Below are 22,987 nucleotides of genomic sequence, written 5' to 3' on the forward strand. Positions count from 1 at the left end.
CCTCTCACAGCTACAGTTTAACAGTCAAATCCCTCTTTCCAGAGAACTCTTGGGAATTGTAGTGTCATGAGGCAAATAGGTCTACTCTTGAGTATTATTACCGTTTGTTACGGTTATATCCCACCTTTATCTTCCAAGGATCTCACATGATTTTCCTCCTCACAACAACCCTGTGAGGTAGGTTAGGCTAAGAGACTAGGCCCGAGGTCACCCAGTGAGCTTCATGACAGAATAGGGATTCAAACCTGAGTCTCCCAGATCCTAGTCCAACACTTCTTAACCATTGCGCCACTCTGGCTCCCAGTGTATCGCCAAGTATGGATACTTTGGATACAGTTTGTACATTCAGGCCTCTGTAAATCACTTGCTTATAAAATCACTGGTGCTCTTGAAGCGCAGCTTAATTCCTCCACGGCCTCTCCACTCGAGGTGTTTTATTGGGTGCGTTAACAGTGCCTAGAGACAGATGCCAGAGGACCTAGCTCAGATCCTTGCTTTCAGTCTGCCAGGTAGCCTTAGGAAACTTGCCCATCTTGTCTCAGGGGCTGCTGGAAGAACAAACCAATTGACAGAGAGGACCAGTCCCCTCCAGATTTTCAGGCAATTGCAAGCTTTTGAAAGCCGTGCTGCTTCCCAAAAATGCGTCCGTCCCATTAAAGTGGAGGGTGTCTTTTACTTCTCCCCCCCCCCTTGCAGTCCATCGCTCACATGAAAGTGGCGCAGTTCCAGGGCACAAGAAGCGCCTCCAGCGCCCCCATTTCGTTGCCCCCCGTGAGTCACTACGACCTCATCCCCAGCCCTGACGTCCCCCTTGCGATCATGAAACGCAAACTGATGGCTACAAATGATGCGGCTGAGGCCAAGGCGATTCTAGGAGAGATGAAGAGACACCTGGAGGTAAGAGCCGAGAGGGGTGCAATATTAACGACAGTGTGGCAGGGTCGGAAGTAGGAGCTCACTGCACCCGTGCAAATGCTGCTCATTCGTGTCGTACTTCATTTGATAGAATAATGTTCTGAATCACCAACCCAAAGGAGGGAGGGCTCTGTGCAGTGGTTGGTGCAGGGATACAAAAAAAAAAAGGATGTCGAAAGCATTCGAGTGACCTGTTCTAGTGCTTTATGAAAGAAAGGTGTAGACTTGCAGCAAATCAGCCTGTCAGGTCTCGCGGCCTTTGCAGACATGGGACGGACACCGCAACAAGGAGATGGCTTCTCCATGCCCAAGCAAACATTCATATGTTCTTTATACACAAAGCAGCATACGTCACTTGGGCCAGGGCTTCCCATCACTCCACCTGACCAGATAAGGGCGTAGGTGGCAAATACCCAAATCTTCCAGATATTTTCCTTTGCTGGGCTCAGAGACCAGCACCCCAAGCACGCAGATAACATCAAAGCAAGCTAATCGGCCTATGTAAAAAATATAAACTTATACTAGCTGGTTGTTACAACTACTGCCAGTTAATTGTGGAGTTATCTTGACTACCAAGATGGCATTTGCAGAGCTTCTGAAATACTTTACCTTTGGTCCTACACAAACAGGCAGGATATGCCCCTGAGCACTACACTCAGCGCTGATCTGCTTGAGTGCTCCTGCTTTGCACGTGCAAGGGTTGGAAAAAAATGCTGCTTCCTTAAAATACCTCTTCTGCAAATTTTGGTGGTGAACTTTTGTGCGAGGACAAATTCAGCGTTGCCTACTGGCAGCAGTTTTTGAGAGTTGGTCAGCATGTTGCAGTACAAAATACTTGTTGTCTATGTTGTCCCTGATACTGTCTCATGGTCTGAGAAGCACCTCAACAGGCTGCCAACTAGCTTGGTGGTTTTCTGTTTTCAAACTGGAACTTCCCAAGCTTCCTTTTTCAGTATGTTTTGCGTGCACAATCCTCAGAAAAGGCGCTTTCACAGCAGACTGCAGGAACCATCTATTCCAGCATGAACAGAAGGAAGAGACGTGTTTCCCGCCACATGAGTGGTGGGGATGTGCTGTTACTCCCCCAGAGGTCACCTGAGCACAGCAACATGCAAAACTCAGCCTAGGATGCTTTCGGTTCTTGTATTAAGAATGTCTCAGCCAAGACTTCTGTGATAACTTCCAGCTCTGAGTTATGTGACCAGAAATGAGATGTTCAAAAGGCAAATGGACATGGTGGTTGTGGCTAGCAGACTTCTTTGGTTTGACCCTTCCCTTCCCCTCCCCCCAAAAAGCTGTGTAAGAACAGGAGGCTTCTGTTAGAGCCACAGTTGCCTAGAGGGCACTAAGGAGCTGTGTTCTAGATAACAAAAGCGTTACTCTTGTCTCTTCCTCCACAGGCTAAAGAGCAAATCCAGAATGCCATGCGCAAGATTATATCCTTCATAACGCTTTCCAGTGAGCACACAGAGCAGCTCCTATCGGAGAGGATGAGCCTCACGAATTACGACTGTTACGAGGCCTCAGTGCGTCACTTCAAGAGCCATTGCTTCAACTGGCATGCCTCCCCTGTGGTAAGTCTCTTCAGACTTGGAGCCAAGGCTCAGGCACTGCAACCTCGAGGAAGGCGCATGTATCGGTCCTTCCCAAAATACGCAGAACACCCTGTCACGGAATTCTACTCAATATTGATCCAGAGTAGATTCCAATGTATAGTTAGCAGAGTAAAAAACAAACACGTTGCAGGATCCGATCCCCCCCCCCAAATAGTTCAGAGGATATTTCATCCAGCAGAGCTTTACTGCTACTGAAGGCAAATGAGCATAATGGTCACAAATCCAATATATTCAAGATTGGCACTGTCCATAAGAAATCCAGTTGCAGCAGACTTAACTGAAACTTACAATAAGACTAAACCTTAACACTATATACAGAACACAAAACCAGAAGGGGGGGGGATAGAGAGAGAGAGAAACTCAGGCTCTTTCTGGCCGTACTTTTATAGTCAGCATGATCTTGACAGAAAGAGATGAGGGAACCAGTTTAAGCCAGCTGTACTCAGCTTCTCTGAAGGTATAACCCAAACATCATGAACCTTCTGCTTGTTTCACACAGAAGCTTTTGGAACCCTCTTGAGTTAATTAGAATAGGAAAGATATCTACACATCAGATCAATACTTTCTGTACTAAGAAATGCAAACTGACACTCTTGGCCTAATCTATCCCTGGTCACCACCTCTGTCTGCACTGGAAAGAGAAGCCGCAGTTTAAAAAAATGTTTGTACAGGCAACTCCCCACTTGTGCACAGATGCGTGGCCTTGGGAACCCAGAAGTGGGGAGCAGCCTGGAGGGCCCTCCTGGCTCGTGAGGAGATCTTCCCCAAAGCCTGAAAAGAGGACGCCCTCTTTGGGCTCTGGGGAGGGTCTCTTCATGGCCATAAGGGCTCCCCACTTATGGAGGGGGGGCGGAGGAACGCAACCACTGTGTAAGTAAGTGGGGAGTCGCCTGTACCATATTTTGGTTGGCTCAAGGTGTGCATATTTTCCATTTTGCTAAAGTATAGTGACACTAAGTGCAAGGTGATGAGTAGACTGGGCTAACTGCTGCATCTCTCTGGGAGGAGTTTGCACCAAGATACCTTGGTTGTCTTGAGAGGGATATTTTATCTGATCATTTGCTTTACTTCTGTGAGTGATCAGTTCGTGCCTCTGGCAGGAGTGGTCTGACCTCCCCTGACAGCAAACTGGGTGGGAATGAAGGGGAGGGGGAGAGAAGTCATGCCCCATGCCATCTCTTGCTCTGGTTTCACCCCCACAGACTTCAGCTTCACCCCTAGCCATTAATCCCCTCTCCCCACTGAAAAGGGACTACAGCCCTCAGATGAACGGCTGCCTGCCTTAGGATTATGCGTTGAGTGGGGAAAAGGTGTAATTTTCCTGCTTGTTTCTGTTTTTCAGTATGAATATGCTCTGAGACAACTGTATGCTTTGGTCAACGTCTGTGAAACAGGATATCCCATTGACAGGTAAAATCTGTGTACCAATGATCTAGAGGTGTGATGTGCATTTTCTAGAAGGAGAACGTCAATTGTATATTTGGGCTAGTTCTTACTACCTTCTATAAGTAATTTGAAGATAGATAGATAGATAGATAGATAGATAGATAGATGATAGATAGAATATCTATCAACACAGGGAGAGAGAATTATTATATGAAATGTGCTTTTAGCATTTACGTGCCAGTAAACCATAGATAGATGTGTGTATCTTTGATTAATCTTACTGTACTATATTTGCGCCTGCCCCTTGTTGTGCTAGTGATGGAGTGTGCATCTGCAGCCAAGTTTAAGCAAGGTGAGAGAATCATAGAATTGTAGCGTTGGAAGAGGATCGTCTCGCCCAACCCCCTGCAATGCAGGAATATGCAGCTGTCCCAGGCAGGGATCAAACCTGCAACCTTGGCATTATCAGCACCATGTTCCAACCAACTGAGCTATCCTGCTGCCCAAGCAAAAGGGAAGAGGAAGGGGCCATTGCTGCTGCTTCCACCGCTGGCACCCAGGGGTGGGGGAGCAGAACAAAGGCAAGAAATGTCCAAGCCGCCCAAAGTGGCTGGGAAAACCAAGCCAGATGGGCGGGATAGAAGTAATAAATTATAATATTATTATTATAAGCGGGCCAGTGAAGCAAGCAGCCCGCCATCAAAGGGCAAGGAGGAAGAGGAATGAAAGGGAGAAATGTTCACATTGCTGCTGCCACCAAGAGAAGAGAGCCCGTGCTTCTAAATTGCAGCTCTCTTGGCAGTGGGACGAGGGCAGGGGAGTCTTTCTGCTCTTTGTCCTCCCACCCCCTGGTGGCAGCCAAAAGAAGTGAGTGAGCAGACAGGCAGAGCAAGCGACTCAAGCAGGTGGGTGGCAAAAGGGTGAAATCAGGTTGCTGCTGCTTATTGAAGATGGAAGTGGGAGGTGCAGGGAGGTCCGTCCCACACCCTGCCCTTCACTCCTTTCCCTCTCTGCAAGTGATCTGAAAAGCTGGGGAAAGCAGCACAACCTCCTCTCACCAGCTGCCACTGTGAAGTGTAAGGAGCTGTGGCAGGTAGGCAGGGCTGGCTGGCGGGCAATGCAAGCAGGGGATGCAGCCCACAGTACAGTGTTCCCAAACTTGGGTCTCCAGCATTTTGGACTGCAGTTCCCATCATCCCTGGTCCTCCTAGCTGGGGATCATGGGAGTTGCAGTCCAACAACAGCTGGAGACCCAAGTCTGCAAAACCCTTCCCTAGTACGCAAAACAAATCAGCGCGTGAGAAAACCCTTGTTTTTACCCTTGTCGTTTCTCTTGCAGAATACTATCAGCCATGGATCAAGCCTGCAATGAATTTTAACCGAAAAGCAATTCAGTCGAGAAATTCAGCAACGAGCAGTTAATAATGTGGTAGTCGTCAAACCCAGGAACTAACATAAAGCAAAGGCAGTCAAGTGCGTCCTCTGTCAATAAAAAGAAAAAAGCCATGGAGGGATAGCCACCAGGTTCTGCACTTTAAAGCCTTTGGGGAGGGTGAGTCAGGATCCCTTCCAAGGGTGTGTCTCACTCCAGAAGCTGCTCCTGAAGTCTTCTGGAACGGACAACTTTCATCAGCGCCTTCAGAATCGCATTATTGAATTCCACTCTGAGACTGTTTTGGCAATTACAACAAAGGGATTGCTTTGAATTGTACTGGTTTTCTTTTTTTTAATCGTTTGCTCAGGTTTTGGTGGCCTCCTTTTTTGAGAATTAACTAAGGAATTCCACACAGAAAAATGGCCTGTAGTGGATATGGCATTTCTGTTTGTTTTTATAATTGGAAATTAATGCTTTAAGGACCCAAGGGTTGACTGCAAGCTTCTAGATTGCACATCTCAAGAAGAATAAAAGGCCAGCTGTAAATTGGGGTTGTGGCGGGGGTGTGTGTGTGTGAGTTAATTGCATAATTTGATTTAAAGCGCTTGGGTTTTGTTTGAAGATAAAACCATGGTCGCAAAAGCCCCCCCACACTGAAGGAGACGAATGTCTGTTCTGTTTTCTGATTCTTATGTAATTGTATGTTTACACAACTTGGTGGGAGATTGTGCAGAGTTGACCTGTGAAGGATAATAAAACATGTTGAGCTGCTTATGCCTCACTCTAAACTCGGGTTTGTCCCCAGTCTTTTAATTGGATGGTTTGTTAAGCAGCAACTTGCCCCCAGGTGTGTTTGTGGTTTCACTTTAGCCTCTTTGATGCTTCCCCAGTGGAACTACATTATTGCCATTTGCTGAGGCACTCTAGTAAGAAGAGGAGGAGGAGTTTGGATTTGATATCCCGCCTTTCACTCCCTTTAAGGAGTCTCAGAGCGGCTAACATTCTCCTTCCCCTTCCTCCCCCACAACAAACACTCTGTAAGGTGAGTGGGGCTGAGAGACTTCAAAGAAGTGTGACTGGCCCAAGGTCACCCAGCAGCTGCATGTGGAGGAGCGGGGAAGCGAACCTGGTTCACCAGATTACGAGACTACCGCTCTTAACCACTACACCACACTGGCTCTCTATAGTACTATAATGCAGCGAAAGTAGGATTTATTTTCTCCTTTTTTTGCCAAGCACCTGGAACATTGGTGATGTAAGAGAGAAAGAGGCACAGGGAAAGCTCTTTCAAATAACCACATTGGATCCCATTGTAAAAGCCCACATAGAGTAGATGTCCCTTTGCTTAGTCCAATGGTCTGCATTCACCCCTGGACAGCAGGGTTGCAAGACAGTGGTGGCTGTGGCCAAAAGTTGGGTGGCTTTATCCCCACACTTGCACACAGCCCCTTCTTCAGCTGGTTGGTGCGGGTGAGCTGAGGAGGTGTTTTCCCCCATCCCATAATCAATCGGATGATCAAGAAGAGAACATCTTGCATTTTTTACCAGGGTGCTTTGCTCTGCTCTCCTCAGCATGGCACCAACTTAATTTCACCCTGTTGCCGCTGCCAAAATCAGTGGGGTCTTGGGGGGAGGGGTGGCGAAAAGGCTCCATCGAGTCCCCAAACTGGGAGTTAGCAACCACTGAAAGTAGCTATTCCCCCGCCTTGCTGCCTTTTCCTAGCTCACCGTTCCTTTGTGTATTTCAAAAACACCAACTCTCAATGTGACCTTTTGCAAGTGCTTACGGAGCTGCTTGTAGCCCCAATGTTCTATGCTAGGAAGCTGCAGGTAAAATGTTGCCGTTGCCTTCTGAAAACATTGAATACTGATCCATTCATTATTCACTGAGACCTAGACTGTTGCGCACGCTCCCATGTACTCTGCATCCTGAGCGCTTTCACCACTGATTCAGAAAGTGGTGTATGTCCAATATTATTCACAGTCCATATCCATCCTGTCTTCTCCTAGGAAATACTTCGTTTTGATCCATTCCTCTGCCCCAAGCCAGCTTTTGATTTGATTTGAGAAAAAGAATGACTTAGCTGTGTTTTACGCTCTTGTACACGGACGGCCCAAATGCTGAACTCCAGCCAGTTGCAGATTAATTGTATTGTGGCAGGAGTTGTAGTTCAGTGGTAGAGCACCTTTTTTAAAAAAAATAATATTTATTGCTTTTAAACCTTACAAACAAGAAGAAAAAGAAAAGGAGAAAAAACAAGAAAAAACAATACAATACAATATATAAACAATACACCACACAACATTAACGCATTAAACTAAACAAAACAAAAACAATTTAAAAACATACATCATACCATTTCAATGCCTTATCTTTCATTCCCTTGTTTCATTGACTTCCTCTCACCTCCCTTTTTGTATTCCACTTCTAATAATTGTTTCAGCAATTCCTTTCCATCTTTCACTATTTTCTGTCATATAAACTTAACTTATTTTAACCTTTTTTTCCATTAATACTATAATACTTATTTATGCTTAACTTCTTATAACACTTCTACTAAAGCCATATAATTTCATTCCAACATTTTTCTAGCACTCATTAATTTTACCGTATTTCTATAAATAAACTTTAAACTTTTTCCAATCTTCTTCCACCATCTCTTCTCCCTGGTTTCGGATTCTGCCAGTCATTTCTGTCAATTCCATATAGTCCATCAACCTGGTGATCTTCTGTCCGAGGCTCTTAACTCTTTTCCAGGTCCCTTCTGCAAGTCTTCTTCGTATTTATACATACACTTTACTTTGTCTTCTGCTGATCTTGTTCTTAATTTCCTTTCTTTGATGCTGAAGAGTAGGTCTCAGGGAAGCTCCAACCTAGCAATGTTTTTATTCCTTCTCGACATGTCATCCACATCTCCGTGGTTAAAACTAAAATCCAACAGATATTTCAGGACATGTTTCAAAATCCCTCCAAATCTGAAGGTCCCCACAACTCCAATTTCCTTCTGACCCAGGTCCAGATCCCAAAGGTCAGTAAATCCCTGCATGAGATGATCTATCCAACTTTCCTTCTCCAGTCCAAGCAGGGTTCCAATCTGACTTTCTCTGAATTCAATCATAGAGGGCAACAACTTGTAGTCATCAAATTGCCTCTGTAAGGCTCTCCACTTGTATTACTTTAGGTTCAACAACCACAACTTTCTCCCTCGCTTTCTCCACCATTTGGCATGTCAGAGTAGATTCCTGTATCGGTTCCTGAATAGTTTCTGTGTAGATGTTCACTTTTTGTCCCAAATTAGTCACTTTTTGTCCCAAAATATCAATTTTAATATTCATCACATCCGTCTTCTTGTGGAGCTGTTCCAATGACTCACTTATCTTGCATAGTGCAATCACTAAGGCTTCTTCTGTCAACATTCTCAAGCAATCCAAGGTCAATCTCACGGTTTTCTCTTGCAGCTGGAGATTCCACCAGCCCAACTCTTGTAACAATTTCAAAGGCTCCCTCTAGAGGGAAACAATTTCTGTTTGTATCAATCCTTTTAAGCACAGTTCAAGCAATAAAATTAGTTTGAATTTTCAGCTACTTTTACTCCTTTTTAAATGCAGAAGGAGACAATGGAAACAATGTATTTCTCTTATTTAACTAACTGTCACAGTCAATGAACTTTCCCAAAAACGTCAATCTTACTAGCAGTCCGTTTCCAGGTTCAGAGCGGTGGTGATCCAACTTTCTTCACTCTCTCCTGCAGGCTTACGCAATCCAAAATTTTCCCCCTCTTCTCCTGCCTCCAAGGGGGGTTTAATGATTTTAGCCGATGGAAGTTTAATCCTTTACATAGGACTTTCCAAGACTTTAGCTTGCAAATTCTTTGCTTCAATCTATTTACAAAAGGGGAAGGCGGACTTCCTGTTTGAAACCTCCCCGTTTTGGTGCCAAATTAAGACGTTTAAAAATCCAATTTTCCGTTCTACTCACGGGTAGTTGTTTAGAATCAAATTGTCCACAGGAAAAAGTCAGCGCTCTCCGGCAACAGCAATGCGGCATCACTCCGTGAAAGAAGCAGTCAATTCGAAGCACCGTGCCGCTCACCCCACATCGCTCCGGATCCCCGAAACTGGGTCGCCCCGCGAGTAGGGGAGGCGCAAAAGGTGCCAGCCGAATCCCACGTTCACAGGCTTCTGCCTGCCTGCGATTTTTAATGGGTCTCCGCCTTCGCCGTGGTGGCCAGACCCTGAATTCCACGGAGCAAGTTCCTCCCTATCAGAGGAATTCCGCCATTGCCGGAGGCGCTAACCCGGAAGTCCCCAGTGGTAGAGCACCTTGCCTTGCAGCCAGAAGGTCCCAGGTTGACCGGGCATAAGCTCCTGTCTGGAGAGCTGCTGCCTGCCAGTGCCTGCAATACATTGTCTGCTAAGACCTGAGGCAGGTTTCTATGTTCCTAATGCCAGGCCTTAAAAAATTGCAGTAGTGACATGTTTACTATTGAGATATTGGTGTATGGGTGTCTGAGTAGAAATATACTGAGTAGAAATATACTGCATTCTCCGGAGTGACTAGGACATTTCTTCTTGGGCAACAAGTCTCTTGGAGTCTTGCAGCTGCTGCCAGTTGTAATCCTGGCACAGAGTAGTAGACCTTTTTTTTTTTTTTTTTTTTTTGAGAGAGAGAGAGAGAGAGAGAGAGAGAGAGAGAGAGAGAGAGAGATCTGCTGATTAAACCAACAGCACAGATCTATTCTTTATAGGAATGTTTCCAAGACAAGATGTAGGGGTGCCTTCAGACCGTTTCTATTTTGTGGGTGGGATTTCAAAGAATCATAGAACTGTAGAGTTGGAGGGGACTTGGGGGGGGGTCACCTAGTCCAACCCTCTGCAATGCAGGAGTCTTGACTGGCAAGTTCAATGTTGCACAGTGAAAGTGGGTTTGGCGCTCTTGCACAACTAATCCGCTTCACTGAGAAGTCATTTTTATTTTGTAATCAGTAAAGGGATTGATGCAATATCTTATAACTTCTCCATAAACAAAGAACAGTGCATGCTCAGTAAGTAGCAGGTGTCAAGTAATACCCAACCCCTGAGGATTGAAAGTTTGAGGAATTTATATTACATCCAACCTAATCCTATGTCTAGGTAAAAGTAAAGGTAAAGGGACCCCTGACTATTAGGTCCAGTCGTGACCGACTCTGGGGTTGCGGTGCTCATCTCGCTTTATTGGTCGAGGGAGCCGGCGTACAGCTTCCAGGTCATGTGGCCAGCAGGACTAAGCCACTTCTGGCAAACCAGAGCAGCGCACGGAAACGCCGTTTACCTTCGTGCCGGAGCGGTACCTATTTATCTATGAGCAACAGGAGCTCACCCTGTCATGGGGATTCTAACCGCCAACCTTCTGATTGGCAAGTCCTAGGGTCTGTGGTTTAACCCACAGCACCACCCGCGTCCCTAATCCTATGTCTACCTAGAAGTAAATCCCACTGTGTTTGACCCTGCTCCCAAATTACTATGCATAGAATTTTAAAATTAAACCATTTTATATTTTAGAATGTCTGTGTCTGTATGGGTTTGTCATGGCCTTCAGCTAGCACAATTAATTTACTGAATTTGAGTTTGAACTCTGCCAAAATTGTAAGGTCCCTTAAACCAGTTTGCTTTTCACCCCACTTGGATAACATTTTTATTTGTTGCTGCTAACCACAGAATGCTTCTGCAAGTCTTCCATTGTCCACACTTCAACCATATCATGTTCTGGTATGATTTTGTTCCAACACAAACATCGAATGTTCTGTGAAATGCATGTTTTACAGCTGTTGTTGTTGTTTTTTTAACCACACAATGCTCACTGTTAGGCCCCAGGATGCTGATTAAATGCTACTTATGTGAAAACCCACACTATTGAAATCACCACCAAGGCTGCATGTACAGTGGTACCTCGGGTTACATACGCTTCAGGTTACATACGCTTCAGGTTACAGACTCCGCTAACCCAGAAATATTACCTTGGGTTAAGAACTTTGCTTCAGGATGAGAACAGAAATAATGCTCCGGCGGCGCAGCGGCAGGAGGAGGCCCCATTAGCTAAAGTGGTGCTTCAGGTTAAGAACTTGAAGATATATGGTTTATTCACCATTTACACCTTCAGTCTGTATGGAGGGAGGGAGTTCAGATTTTATGGTCATTTCTAGAAGGGCCTGTCCCCCACAGCAATGCAGCCCCAGAGTGCACGGCATCTCTCCCAGCCAGCCTGCCCAAGATGGATCCTAGTTTTTCTTCTCCCTTCCTCTTCCCAGCAACCCTTGCTCAAAAACTCTCTTTTTCTGTCACCTCAGTCACACACCCCATCACTTTGACAACGTCTGTCTCCCCGCCCCGACCAAAGGATTCCTCTCAGATAGCCCATCAACTCCTTTCTCATGTCAACAGATTTGCTAGACCAGCCACCAGGGATTCCTTGTCTGGGACAGTTCTGCAGCTTGTTGTTGTTTAGTCATTTAGTCGTGTCCAACTCTTCGTGACCCCATGGGCCAGAGCACACCAGGCACTTCTGTCTTCCACTGCCTCCAGCAGTTTGGTCAAACTCATGCTGGTAGCTTCGAGAACACTGTCCAACCATCTCGTCCTCTGTCGTCCCCTTCTCCTTGTGCCCTCCATCTTTCCCAACATAATAATAATAATAATAATAATAATAATAATAATAATAATATATCTTTATTGTCATTGTCCCCCCTTGGGGACAACGAAATTACAACATCAGCGTCTTTTCCAGAGAGTCTTCTCTTCTCATGAGGTGGCCAAAGTATTAGAGCCTCAGCTTCAGGATCTGTCCTTCCAGTGAGCACTCAACGCTGATTTCCTTCAGAATGGATAGGTTTGATCTTCTTGCAGTCCATGGGACTCTCAAGAGTCTCCTCCAGCACCATAATTCAAAAGCATCAATTCTTCGGTGATCAGCCTTCTTTATGGTCCAGCTCTCACTTCCATACATCACTACTGGGAAAACCATAGCTTTAACTATACGGACCTTTGTTGGCAAGGTGATGTCTCTGCTTTTTAAGATGCTGTCTAGGTTTGTCATTGCTTTTCTCCCAAGAAGCAGGCGTCTTTTAATTTCGTGGCTGCTGTCACCATCTGCAGTGATCATGGAGCCCAAGGAAGTAAAATCTCTCACTGCCTCCATTTCTTCCCCTTCTATTTGCCAGGAGATGATGGGCCCAGTGGCCATGATCTTAGTTTTTTTTTACTTTCATCCATACCCAATTGATCAAAATCCTACCATTTATTAATTTCTAGGGGGGGACCCCAAATCTATAACTTCTTTCATGAATTCATTATTATTCCTCTAGGGTCTTGACGTCTGTTAGAAAGGGAGTAAAATATATTAGCCACAGCAGGACAGACAACATGACACCTTTACAATATCTGTGCTACTGACTCTCAAATCTTGGGGTTGTTGGAATACTTACAAAGCAAAATTAATCCATTTGAGTTGCGTGGCTTGAATTGGGTCTTCTCTACCCAAAATGTTTAAGCAATGTGGTCTAAAGTCTTCTCTGTAGCCCCTCCAGGGGCCCTGGAGCGTAAGCTTCATTAGTTTCATAGCAGAACTGCCCCTGGGCAGTGCCAGGGAAGTGTTGGAGGGCCGAGCTGTGTGGGCACCACAAGGCCTGGCTTGCACACTCTACAGGGCCAGCCCAAGACCCTTTGCTGCCTAATTATAGGTAGGTAGCCATGTTGGTCTGCCGTGGTTAAAACAAAATTTAAAAATTCCTTCCAGTAGCACCTTAAGGTAAAGGGACCCCTGACCATTAGGTCCAGTCGTGACTGACTCTGGGGTTGCGGCGCTCATCTCGCTTTATTGGCTGAGGGAGCCGGCGTACAGCTTCTGGGTCATGTGGGCAGCATGACTAAGCCGCTTCTGGCGAACCAAAGCAGCGCACAGAAACGCCATTTACCTTCCCGCCGGAGTGTACTTATTTATCTACTTGCACTTTGACGTGCTTTCGAGCTGCTAGGTTGGCAGGAGCTGGGACTGAGCAACGGGAGCTCACCCTGTTGTGGGGATTCGAACCGCCGACCTTCTGATTAGCAAGTCCTAGGCTCTGTGGTTTAACCCACAGCGCCACCTGCAACCAACTAAGTTTGTTATTGGTATGAGCTTTCATACCAATTGGTATGAGCACACGAAAGCTCATACCAATAACAAACTTAGTTGGTCTGTAAGGTGCTACTGGAAGGAATTTTTTTACTTTGCTCCCTAAGGCAGGCTACAAGCTGGGCTTCCTCAGTTTGCCCTTACAGAAGCTGAGAAGCACTTGAATGGGGCTTCAGCACTGGCGATGAGACAGCGTTCTCCACTGCACCCAAGCTAGCTTAGGGGATGGAGGGTATGCTAAATGGTGCAAATAGCACTGCCAAATCCGCTGGCTGCTCAAGGTGATTGATGAAGCACCATTCCATCCCAGTGAAATAATTCAATGTGCTGCTACCTTCAAATTTTTGTATACATAAAGATGGCATGTCCAGTGCACTTTAACTTACCAGTCTCTGAATGTTTACCTAGCTAAGTATTGGTCATTGGCCTTGCTGGCTGGTGTTGATGGGAGGTACAGTTAAACGATATCTGGAGGGTCAGAGGTTTGCCACTCCTACCATGGAGTTTAGCTCCTTTTGGGTGGTTGAGAGCACATTTAGGGTGTCCTTCAGTGTAATCTCATTCCTCTTTTATCACACTTGCTGTACAGCATCTTTTCTTAGGAACATGAAGGGAAGGGTCATCTAGGCTCAGTCCCATAATCTTCTGCTTCACAGCCATCACGAGGATATTGCATCACCTATTAGCGTGTATAGGAGAATGAGAAAAACAAGGGAAAGCAGATACCAAACAAAATGAGTGGACAGCCAGATCCTGTTTTTGAGAAAGCAAACATTTTATTTTCTGAAGAAGGATTGCAGCAGCAGTTCCCCCCGGCCTGACCCCACAAAAAACAGAAAGTCAGGTTTCTTGATTTGCATGCAGACTGGTTGCACTCAGATTGAAAAAATATCTTTTTACAAAATGCACATGAATTAAGACCCAGTTTGCAGTATGGTTTCCTGTCTTTGAGGAAATTTTTCTTCTTTTAATATATATAACCCACTCAGCCATGGGCTGTATGGGGCATTAGGGGAGGGGTAGTACTTCTGGTGTAGGGGTGCAGGTGGCGCTGTGGTATAAACCACTGGGCCTCTTGGGCTTGCTGATCAGAAGGTCGGCGGTTCAAATCCCTGTGGTGGAGTGAGCTCCCGCTGCTCTGTCCCAGGTCCTGCCAACCTAGCAGTTCGAAAGCACACCAGTGCAAGTAGATAAATAGGTACCGCTGTGGTGGGAAGGTAAACAGCATTTCTGTGCACTCTGGTTTCTGTCCATTGTGTCAGAAGTGGTCTAGTCATGCTGGCCACATTACCTGGAAAGTTGTCTGTGGACAAACGCCACCTCCCTCTGCCTGAAGCAAGATGGGCTCCACAACTGAGCACCTCACCCCATAGTCACCTTTGACTGGACTTAACCATCCAGGAGGCCTTTACCTTTTACCTAGTACTTCTGGTGGGGTATACATCGTGCTCCTCAGCTCTCACCAGTGGCTCCTAGAAGCTGTCAGCATGTGACAGTGGCCACACCCTGGGAAATGGCTTTGACTGGCCAGCTAGCCAAGTGAGGGTAGCCAGTGGGTCTCAAACCCTTGGTGAGTTAAGAACTTCCCCCGCAGGTGAAGGCAGGCTCTGGAGGAGTGGATGGAAGAGACCAATATTGAGTTCAATGGTCAAGAAGGCATTCTGTCTGTGCTGTAGAGGGAAGTGACTGGCAGGTGAGGCTTGTCAACCTGGGAATATAGCCCATCTACGACGAGGTAAATTCTGATCCTAAGCCTATGCCATCTTGTAGGATATTTTTTGGGGAAGAAAAGGCTAAGGAGTAAACCCTACTTAAATCTGGAGTGGGGTCCTTAAGACACATTGTACGTCTCCTCGTCTCCTTCTGGCAACTCCTACAGCCAAGCTAGTGCCAAACATCTGCTCTGATATCCTTTGGAGCACATCAGTGAGACTGAGGGGGGGGGAGGGTCTTGCTGTCTGAGCATCCCAGGACCTTCATACACACTGCCCAGGCTTGCGCCCCAGTTTAGTGCTACAAACACACAGATTTGACTTCACCCAAGGGAGGCACACTCCATTGACTCTTGAGGCAGATGCCGACAACAACAGCCGTGGGCTCAGGTAATGCCTGCACGCCGAGGACACACTGCAACGTTTTGTTGTGGGACCCACTTGTAATTTTGTAGGGCAGCAATCCTTAATGGATGGGGGAGGGAGGCTCAAAGGCGATGAAATTACCCGATCCAAAGCCTTAGTAGGGTTGCATGAGCGCAGGGCAGAAGAGGGAGGGTTGCTTTCTTCCTTTGTATGCATGTGTCTGCTTCAGGTTTGTTTGTTTTTTAAAGATTTTCCTGGAAAGGTAGAGAACTGGACTTTAGACTGGGAAAATGAGAAACTGAGAAAAACCAAAACTGACAGATTTGCTCATTCTTAGGTCCTGCTTACCCAGTGAGTAAGTGAACACATGACCTTATGTCTCTCTCACATGCATTTCTCAGTTATTTATTTATTTGCATGCAAAAACAATAGTTTTGCCAGGAAACAGATGTTTGTCCCCATTGTGCAACGGTCCCAGAGGGCAGATTTCTCAGATGTAGAGTAGATTTTACTCACAAGTCATGTGAATCTCCTGAGTCACTCAGGTCATCCCTCCTTTCACATGATCATAGTGGTCATTAGCACAAAACTGCTGCCCTTGCTTTTGTAAAAACTGTGATAGAAAGGTGTGGTTGTCTGGGGTAGTATGATAAGGAGATAGCATAGTCTCCAAGAGATCAGAGGTGAAATACTCACAAGGCCACTATCCACACATCAAGGATCATGGTCTGAGCACCCCCCCTACTGTCCCTCATGTTGCACATTGTGCAAGAATCTTCTCTGGCTTGCGTACAGTGTGTTATCTAGTCTGCAAAAGCCTGACATGCACTGATTTTTAAGTCAGTAGGATCTGCATTGTTTTAGCTTACTATGCTAGAAATTTCTATCTACCAAGCATCCTGGTGTTCCCTGTTTATGGAATGCTCAGGTTTTAATTTAATATTTTTTAAATCTATGTTGGAATTGTTTTGATTGCTGCTTTCATTCAATTGCTGTTCACCCACTACTGTGTTTATCTTCTGATCTATTGTTTTTTACAGTGGGTTTTGGGTAAGCCAAACTAGACATTGTTTTTACCCTGAAGACCAGGGAATCAGTTCATTCAAGCCATCCATCCATCCGTTAATCTACTCTGCAGAAGAGAGGCATCTGCTCAATACTCAGAACTTCTAGGGTCTCAGTGGAGGGAGCTAGAAATACAAATAATGGCAGCCCTATCAGCTTGCACACTGAGATCATCATGGAGCATCACTGCTTGTCCCCGTAGTTGGTGAGGCCCATTTGGCATCAGCATGAAACTGGACTTTCATATTATTGGCCTGCTGCTCTTCCAATAGGTGCCTTCTGTGTTAATTTTCAAACAGTTTGCTGAAAACGTTTATTTGCTTGCAGGCAATTAAGGAAAACAGTTTCCATAAGAGCCAGCTGTGTGTGTGTGTGTGTGTGTGTGTGTGTGTGTGTGTGGTTTTTAGTGTATTATAATCATCCTTAACTACTTTTATTGCTTTTATGGAATTGCAATTACACAAATATTTTGATAATTAAGATACAGTGGTACCTCGGGTTACATACGCTTCAGGTTACAGACTCCGCTAACCCAGAAATAGTGCTTCAGGTTAAGAACTTTGCTTCAGGATGAGAACAGAAATCGTGCTCTGGCGGTGCAGCAGCAGCAGCAGCAGGAGGCCCCATTAGCTAAAGTGGTGCTTCAGGTTAAGAACAGTTTCATGTTAAGTACGGACCTCCAGAACAAATTAAGTTCTTAACCTGAGGTACCACTGTACTAAAGGCTGTGTTCAACTAGCTCGTTTTGTTAGTGGAAATCAGTGCAAGGAGTCCCACTAGTGCAAGAAAACTTTCCACCTCTAACCCCCACCCCCCATGTGCCCCCTCACCTCCCCCCAATCTGCTTTAGCAGGGGGGTTTGTACTGTTGGGAAAGCAGAACTTATTGCACCTTAAGGTTTTGTTGAATACACCCAACACATTTTGGCACAGGATGACTTCTGAACAGAAGTCACTAGTACAGGGTCCCCATGCTTCTAAAAATGAATCCCCAGGAAGGATTTCTTTCAAAATGTACTGAGCCTGGAATAAATTTCATTTCAGGTTTCTCTTTCTCGTTCTCTCTCTTTCCCTGCCATTGGTGCTTTCTTGTTTTTTGTGTTTTTGTGGGACTGATAGTAACTTACTATGATACTCAGTTTTCTGTTAGTGTTGGGTATGCCATCTCCTGCCCTAAGAGCATAAGAAAAGCCTGACTGCTGGATCAGGCCAAAGGCTCATCTAGTCCAGCATCCTGTTCTCACAGTGGTCAACCAGATGCCTATGGAAGCTGGAAAAAAGGATCAGAGTGAAACAGAACTTTTTCCACTAGGGCTCCAGAACAACTAGTATTCAGAGGCTGCCTTCTACTCATAACCACCATGGCTAGTATCAGGGATAGCCTTAGACCCTTCCCTTTTCATCTAACCCTTTCTCTTATCACTTCCAGATGACCTGCTTATTGTTGAAGCATCTTGAATTGTTTGCACCAAGTCTGCGGCAAGGTTAGTTGTCATTAGTTACATATCAAGCGTTCATTCTGATTTGTTTGCAGGGAGGTTATTTCTTGCTGTATCATATTTTTAGACTTTTAACAAACCAGAGTGTCGGTATTCTAATCCGATAATTAGAATACACTTTTTGCTTTGTTTTTCAGCCTGCTGATTAATGCCTCTTCTTATGACAGTAGTCAATTTGCATTCTGGGTGAGAATTAATTTGCAGATAGACCACCCAAGTAGTAATTGCTTCCAATCTCAAAAGTAATTAAAAGAAGGGAAGTTTTGCTGACATGGTGCCCTGAAGGCTAACCTTTCCGAGCACAATTCAAAGTATTGGTGCTAACCTTTGAAGCCATAAACGGCCTTGGCCCAGTATACCTGAAGGAGCGTCTCCACCCCCGTCATTCAGCCTGGACACTGAGGTCCAGCACCAAGGGCCTTCTGGCAGTTCCCTCACTGCGACAAATGAGGTTACAGGGAACCAGGCTGAGGGTCTTCTTGGTAGTGCCGCCTGCCTTGTGGAACGCCCTTCCATCAGATGTCAAGGAAATAAACAACTATCTGACCATGGTTGGTATCATGTGACAACTACCGGATGAACTGACAGAATTAAGGGCTGAGATGTACAGAATGGTAAATGAGAATGCATCAGAGAGACATCAGATTCAAGAATGCATAGGAACTGTGGAAGATGATGTGGCCTGAACATGAGAAAATACAGGCAAAATGGGAAACAGCAGATGATGAAATGGAGTGGATATCCACATAAGCTTTCTGGAGGACTGAAACAGACAAATTGATGTGGTTGTGATGTTGGAAGAAGAAGAAGAAGAAGAGTTTGGATTTGATATCCCGCCTTTCACTCCCTTTAAGGAGTCTCAAAGCAGCTAACATTCTCCTTTCCCTTCCTCCCCCACAACAAACACTCTGTGAGGTGAGTGGGGCTGAGAGACTTCAAAGAAGTGTGACTAGCCCAAGGTCACCCAGCAGCTGCATGTGGAGGAGCGGAGACGCGAACCCGGTTCCCCAGGATTATGAGACTACCGCTCTTAACCACTACACCACACTGGAAGAGATGAATAGAATTATAAACAGAGACATTAAGAAGCCATCTGAGATGGCAGAGAGAGGGAGATGAATAGAATTACGGTATGTTGGAAGAGATTAATAGAATTATAATCAGAGACGTTAAGAAACCATCTGAGATGGCAGAGAGAGAGAGAATGAGAGAAAAAGGGCCTTGTGTACAAGCTGACATGAACACAGAAGAAAAAGCCTCTAAGCTTTTGGAGATTGGTTTGAAAAAAGAATGGGGGAAATGGAAAAAGGACTTCTCCCTTAAAACAAAAAACCTAGGATGGAGAATCACAGCCAACAGGAAATGGGACTGGAAAATTTGGAATTGGGTATGAATTAATGAAGACATACTTAGATGCCCTCTTTCCTGACAGTTTATATACCACTTAATCATTGAAGTCATATGATGTTACTGTTAGGATATTTCCGTTCCACCTTAAAAGAGAGCAGGCTTTGTGAGTCACAGAGTCTGCGTATTTCCTGTTCACAGGATGTTTCTGTTGTGTCTATGCTTTCGTTTCTCTCTGTGCCTGAGCAGACCGAAGCAGGCAGTCATGTTTTTTCTTTGTTCTGACCAACGCTGAATAAACTTCTAAATAATGCTCTCCTGCGTGCATCTTTCGCTGTGCATTATTTGCTGATAGAGCGTGCATCTGCTCTGGAATGTCACAAGCTATTTTCTGGAGCTTGTGTCGCTAATTGCTGATACTGCGTTTCTACGGGAGGTCGATGGACGTCCGGAGACGGCTTGGGAGCCATGATGGACTTTGTCTCCCTGGCAGTATCCCAACAGTTGCATCAAGCAATTCCTATTAGCCACATCCCTGTGCATTTCCCACAAAAAGTTGAAGCACATTTGTTTGTTCAGTGGAAGCAGATTTGTTGCACAAAAGCACCAGGTCAACTAATTGCACAACCTGAATTCACTAGTATTCCCTACCACAAAACAGTGACAGTCTTAACGTGATCGTACTCTTTGCCACTGCTAGTGCAATACTAGCGAAATGGAGCAGACAGGACAGAAGGGTCAAGAAGGAAGTGGTCCTTCTTCAGACAGCACCTCGAGTCTTTGAAAAGGGGTTTTATGGGGTAGAAGAGTCAGATTCAACTGAATATTTGTGCTAGCAGAAGCTTGTGCAATGAGACTCCTGCCGGCATCCTCTGCAGATCTGCTCTGGAGAGTCAGGAGAACTCACAGAACAAGACATGGAGGAGAGCGGAGATTGTTCCAACAGCACAAGGATTGCTTGCCAGGTGGAACAATCTCCGTAGTGCAATGCTGAATTCCACCCTCAGTCCGTCAATGGCTGCTAGTCTTCATGGCTATATGCAGTCTCTGGGTTTCACAGGCAGGATGCCCTGTTTCTCAAAGACATATAATTGAAATAGGATGCTGAACTAGATGGGCCACTTACCAAAGGTGTCATGGACTTTGAAGAAGCACAAACTCTGCGCGAAAAGGAGAAACAAGCTAAGGGGAAGGGACATTTGGCAAACCCTCACCATGATCAACTCCCACCCAGAAACCCATGTCCCCCCTGTGGAAGGACGTGTGGATCCAGAATCGGCCTCCACAGTCACCTACGGACACACCGTTAAGACTGTGTTCATGGCAGACAATCTTACTTAGCTACGAGTGATCGTCAAAGAAGATGCCCTAAGTTCTGCAGGGACTCATTTTTTTTTCCAGGGAGAAAAGGATTGCAGTGACATTTAAGGAAAACCGAAGCCTTTTGTATGGGATTTTAATGCCAAGGTCAAACATTTTGGAACAGGAGCAGTTTTTCTTGGAGGAACGTTAGCAATGACAACTTTTTTAAACAGCATGGCTTTATATTATAAAATCACACAGCAATACAGCATCGTTAGAAGATTAAACAGGCAACACAGTTAGAGGATTCATTTCCAGGCCCTGAGTACAAAAGGTAGGGTGATAGCTGAAAGGCCACTCAGTGACCTTTGACTTTCTTTATTTGACTTTCTGTTGAAGAGGACCCAAGCAAAATTACTGCAGCGAGCACTTGTGCCCTCCAAAGTCTTTGATTATGAACCAGACATTGCTCAAAATACATACAGTGACACAGGGAAATAAATACACATAAACAGGCATTACTGCAACAGTTTTGATAAACTGCTTCTGTATATCTAAGGTGGAGATGAAATATTTCTATACGAAAGAAAAGAACACATTGTTGGAAGATGTGCCTTTTATAAAGTGACAGAAAAGGCCCTTTCTCCTCAAGATATCATCAGATCAGTCCAGCATAGTAGCTAACTTCCTAAAGAACTGGTTGATTTCAAGCTCTTTAACAGCTCATGTCTCAACAGACAGGGAGCAGTCAGTGAGTCGGACATAACCGTGTGCTTTAGAAAATTATGGAGCAGCTTCCCAGGGTGAATGGGTGGCCAATCTGTTTCTAATGCTTTTAGACAGCTTAACTCTAACCTAGAGTTCTAGGGATAGGTTACGCCCCCAGCACACTTTTCACTGCAGAATTGTCACAGAGGTAGACCAGCAACATAGTTCTTCTAGGGCATTGTTTCCTGCTGTGCAGGAAACAATGTCTGCACATCTAACTAAAGTCACTGATGCAAAATATGACCCAGCAGTCGGCAGTCCCCTTACAACTTCTCTGCTCAGAAAAACTGTGTAACACATATAATAGATCATGGAAGTTGCTACAGCTAAAATGAACAGAGGGGTTGGGAGTAACAATTAATTAGCCACATGTACAAGGCCAATATTATTCACTCAGGGGGTGTATTTTTTAATATTGGAAGACTGTATGCATTGTGTGATTATAAGGTTATGCTGCAAACATCATCTGTACTGAGCTGTACAACTTACATCCAGGCTGCCTAGGTTTGTTTTTGTGGCCGCTGTACAGACTTCTAAAAGACCCCCACATTTTATCCACACAGGGTGACCAACAGCAGAAGAATATGCACCATTTATCTCAGCAGTAGCATCTCAAAAGCTGCATATGGTGTTACACAGATCCCACCCCCCAAGCCCCAGCCCTCCAATTTTAACTCCGAACTTTTTGCTTTCATTGTTACAGAACACAGAATTCCCATAACTGGCTGTTGCTTCTCAAGTCTCTCTTTGTCACCACTTTCTCTGTGCACCTTTCTTTTCCTATACAGTGGTGCCCCGCAAGACGAATGCCTCGCTAAACGAAAAACCCGCAAGACGAAAGGGTTTTCCGATTTTTAGCGGCTTCGCAAGACGAATTTCCCTATGGGCTTGCTTCGCAAGACGAAAGCCCATAGGGAAATCTCCGGGGACAGCGGGGAAGCGCAGCGCGCCTTCTCCTCTGTTCCTGGACCTGTCCTGAAGGCTTGCGGTGGGAGGTCTGGGAACAGAGGAGAAGGCGCGCAGCGCTTCTCCTCTGTTCCTGGGGCTTGCGGTGGGAGGAGGGTTTTTCCTCCCCACCGCCAACATTCAGAACAGCATTCTGAATGTTGGCGGTGGGGAGGAAAGCCCTCCTCCCACCGCAAGCCTTCAGGACAGGTCCGGGAACAGAGGGGAAGGCGGCAGCGCTTCTCCTCTGTTCCCGGACCTGTCTTGAAGACTTGCGGTTGGAGGAAGGTTTTCCTCCCCACCGCCAACATTCAGAAGGCTGTTCTGAAGGCTGGCGGTGGGAAGAAAAGCCCTTCTCCCCCGCCAGCCTTCAGAAGAGTTCCCCGCAGGGCTCTCCAAGCTGCGGATAGCAGCCTGCTGCCCCTATCCACAGCTTGGAGAGCCCTGCAGGGAAGTCCTGCAGGGCTCCCCAAGCTGTGAATGTCTGCCCCGCGCGAGTGGCGCTCTGAAGTAGAGAGCCCCTCGTGCGGGGCAGCAGCCTGC

The 22,987-nt window shown here is 45.7% G+C and overlaps 1 protein-coding gene across 1 annotated transcript in view; it reads left to right on the forward strand.

Moving 5' to 3' along the window:
- The window catches only part of LGMN (legumain), a 33,119-nt gene extending 27,036 nt beyond the window's left edge, over positions 1-6,083 (forward strand). Inside the window, exons 11-14 of the mRNA XM_081863863.1 lie at positions 697-897; positions 2,316-2,489; positions 3,874-3,941; positions 5,257-6,083. Of these exons, the coding sequence (XP_081719989.1) occupies positions 697-897; positions 2,316-2,489; positions 3,874-3,941; positions 5,257-5,296 (483 nt within the window). The 3' untranslated portion in view covers positions 5,297-6,083. The remainder of the gene's footprint in view (positions 1-696; positions 898-2,315; positions 2,490-3,873; positions 3,942-5,256) is intronic.
- Positions 6,084-22,987: the final 16,904 nt, after the last annotated feature.

Source organism: Podarcis erhardii, assembly GCF_964252035.2.
Source record: "Podarcis erhardii genome assembly, chromosome: 1".
NCBI classification, from domain to species: Eukaryota; Metazoa; Chordata; class Lepidosauria; order Squamata; family Lacertidae; genus Podarcis; species Podarcis erhardii.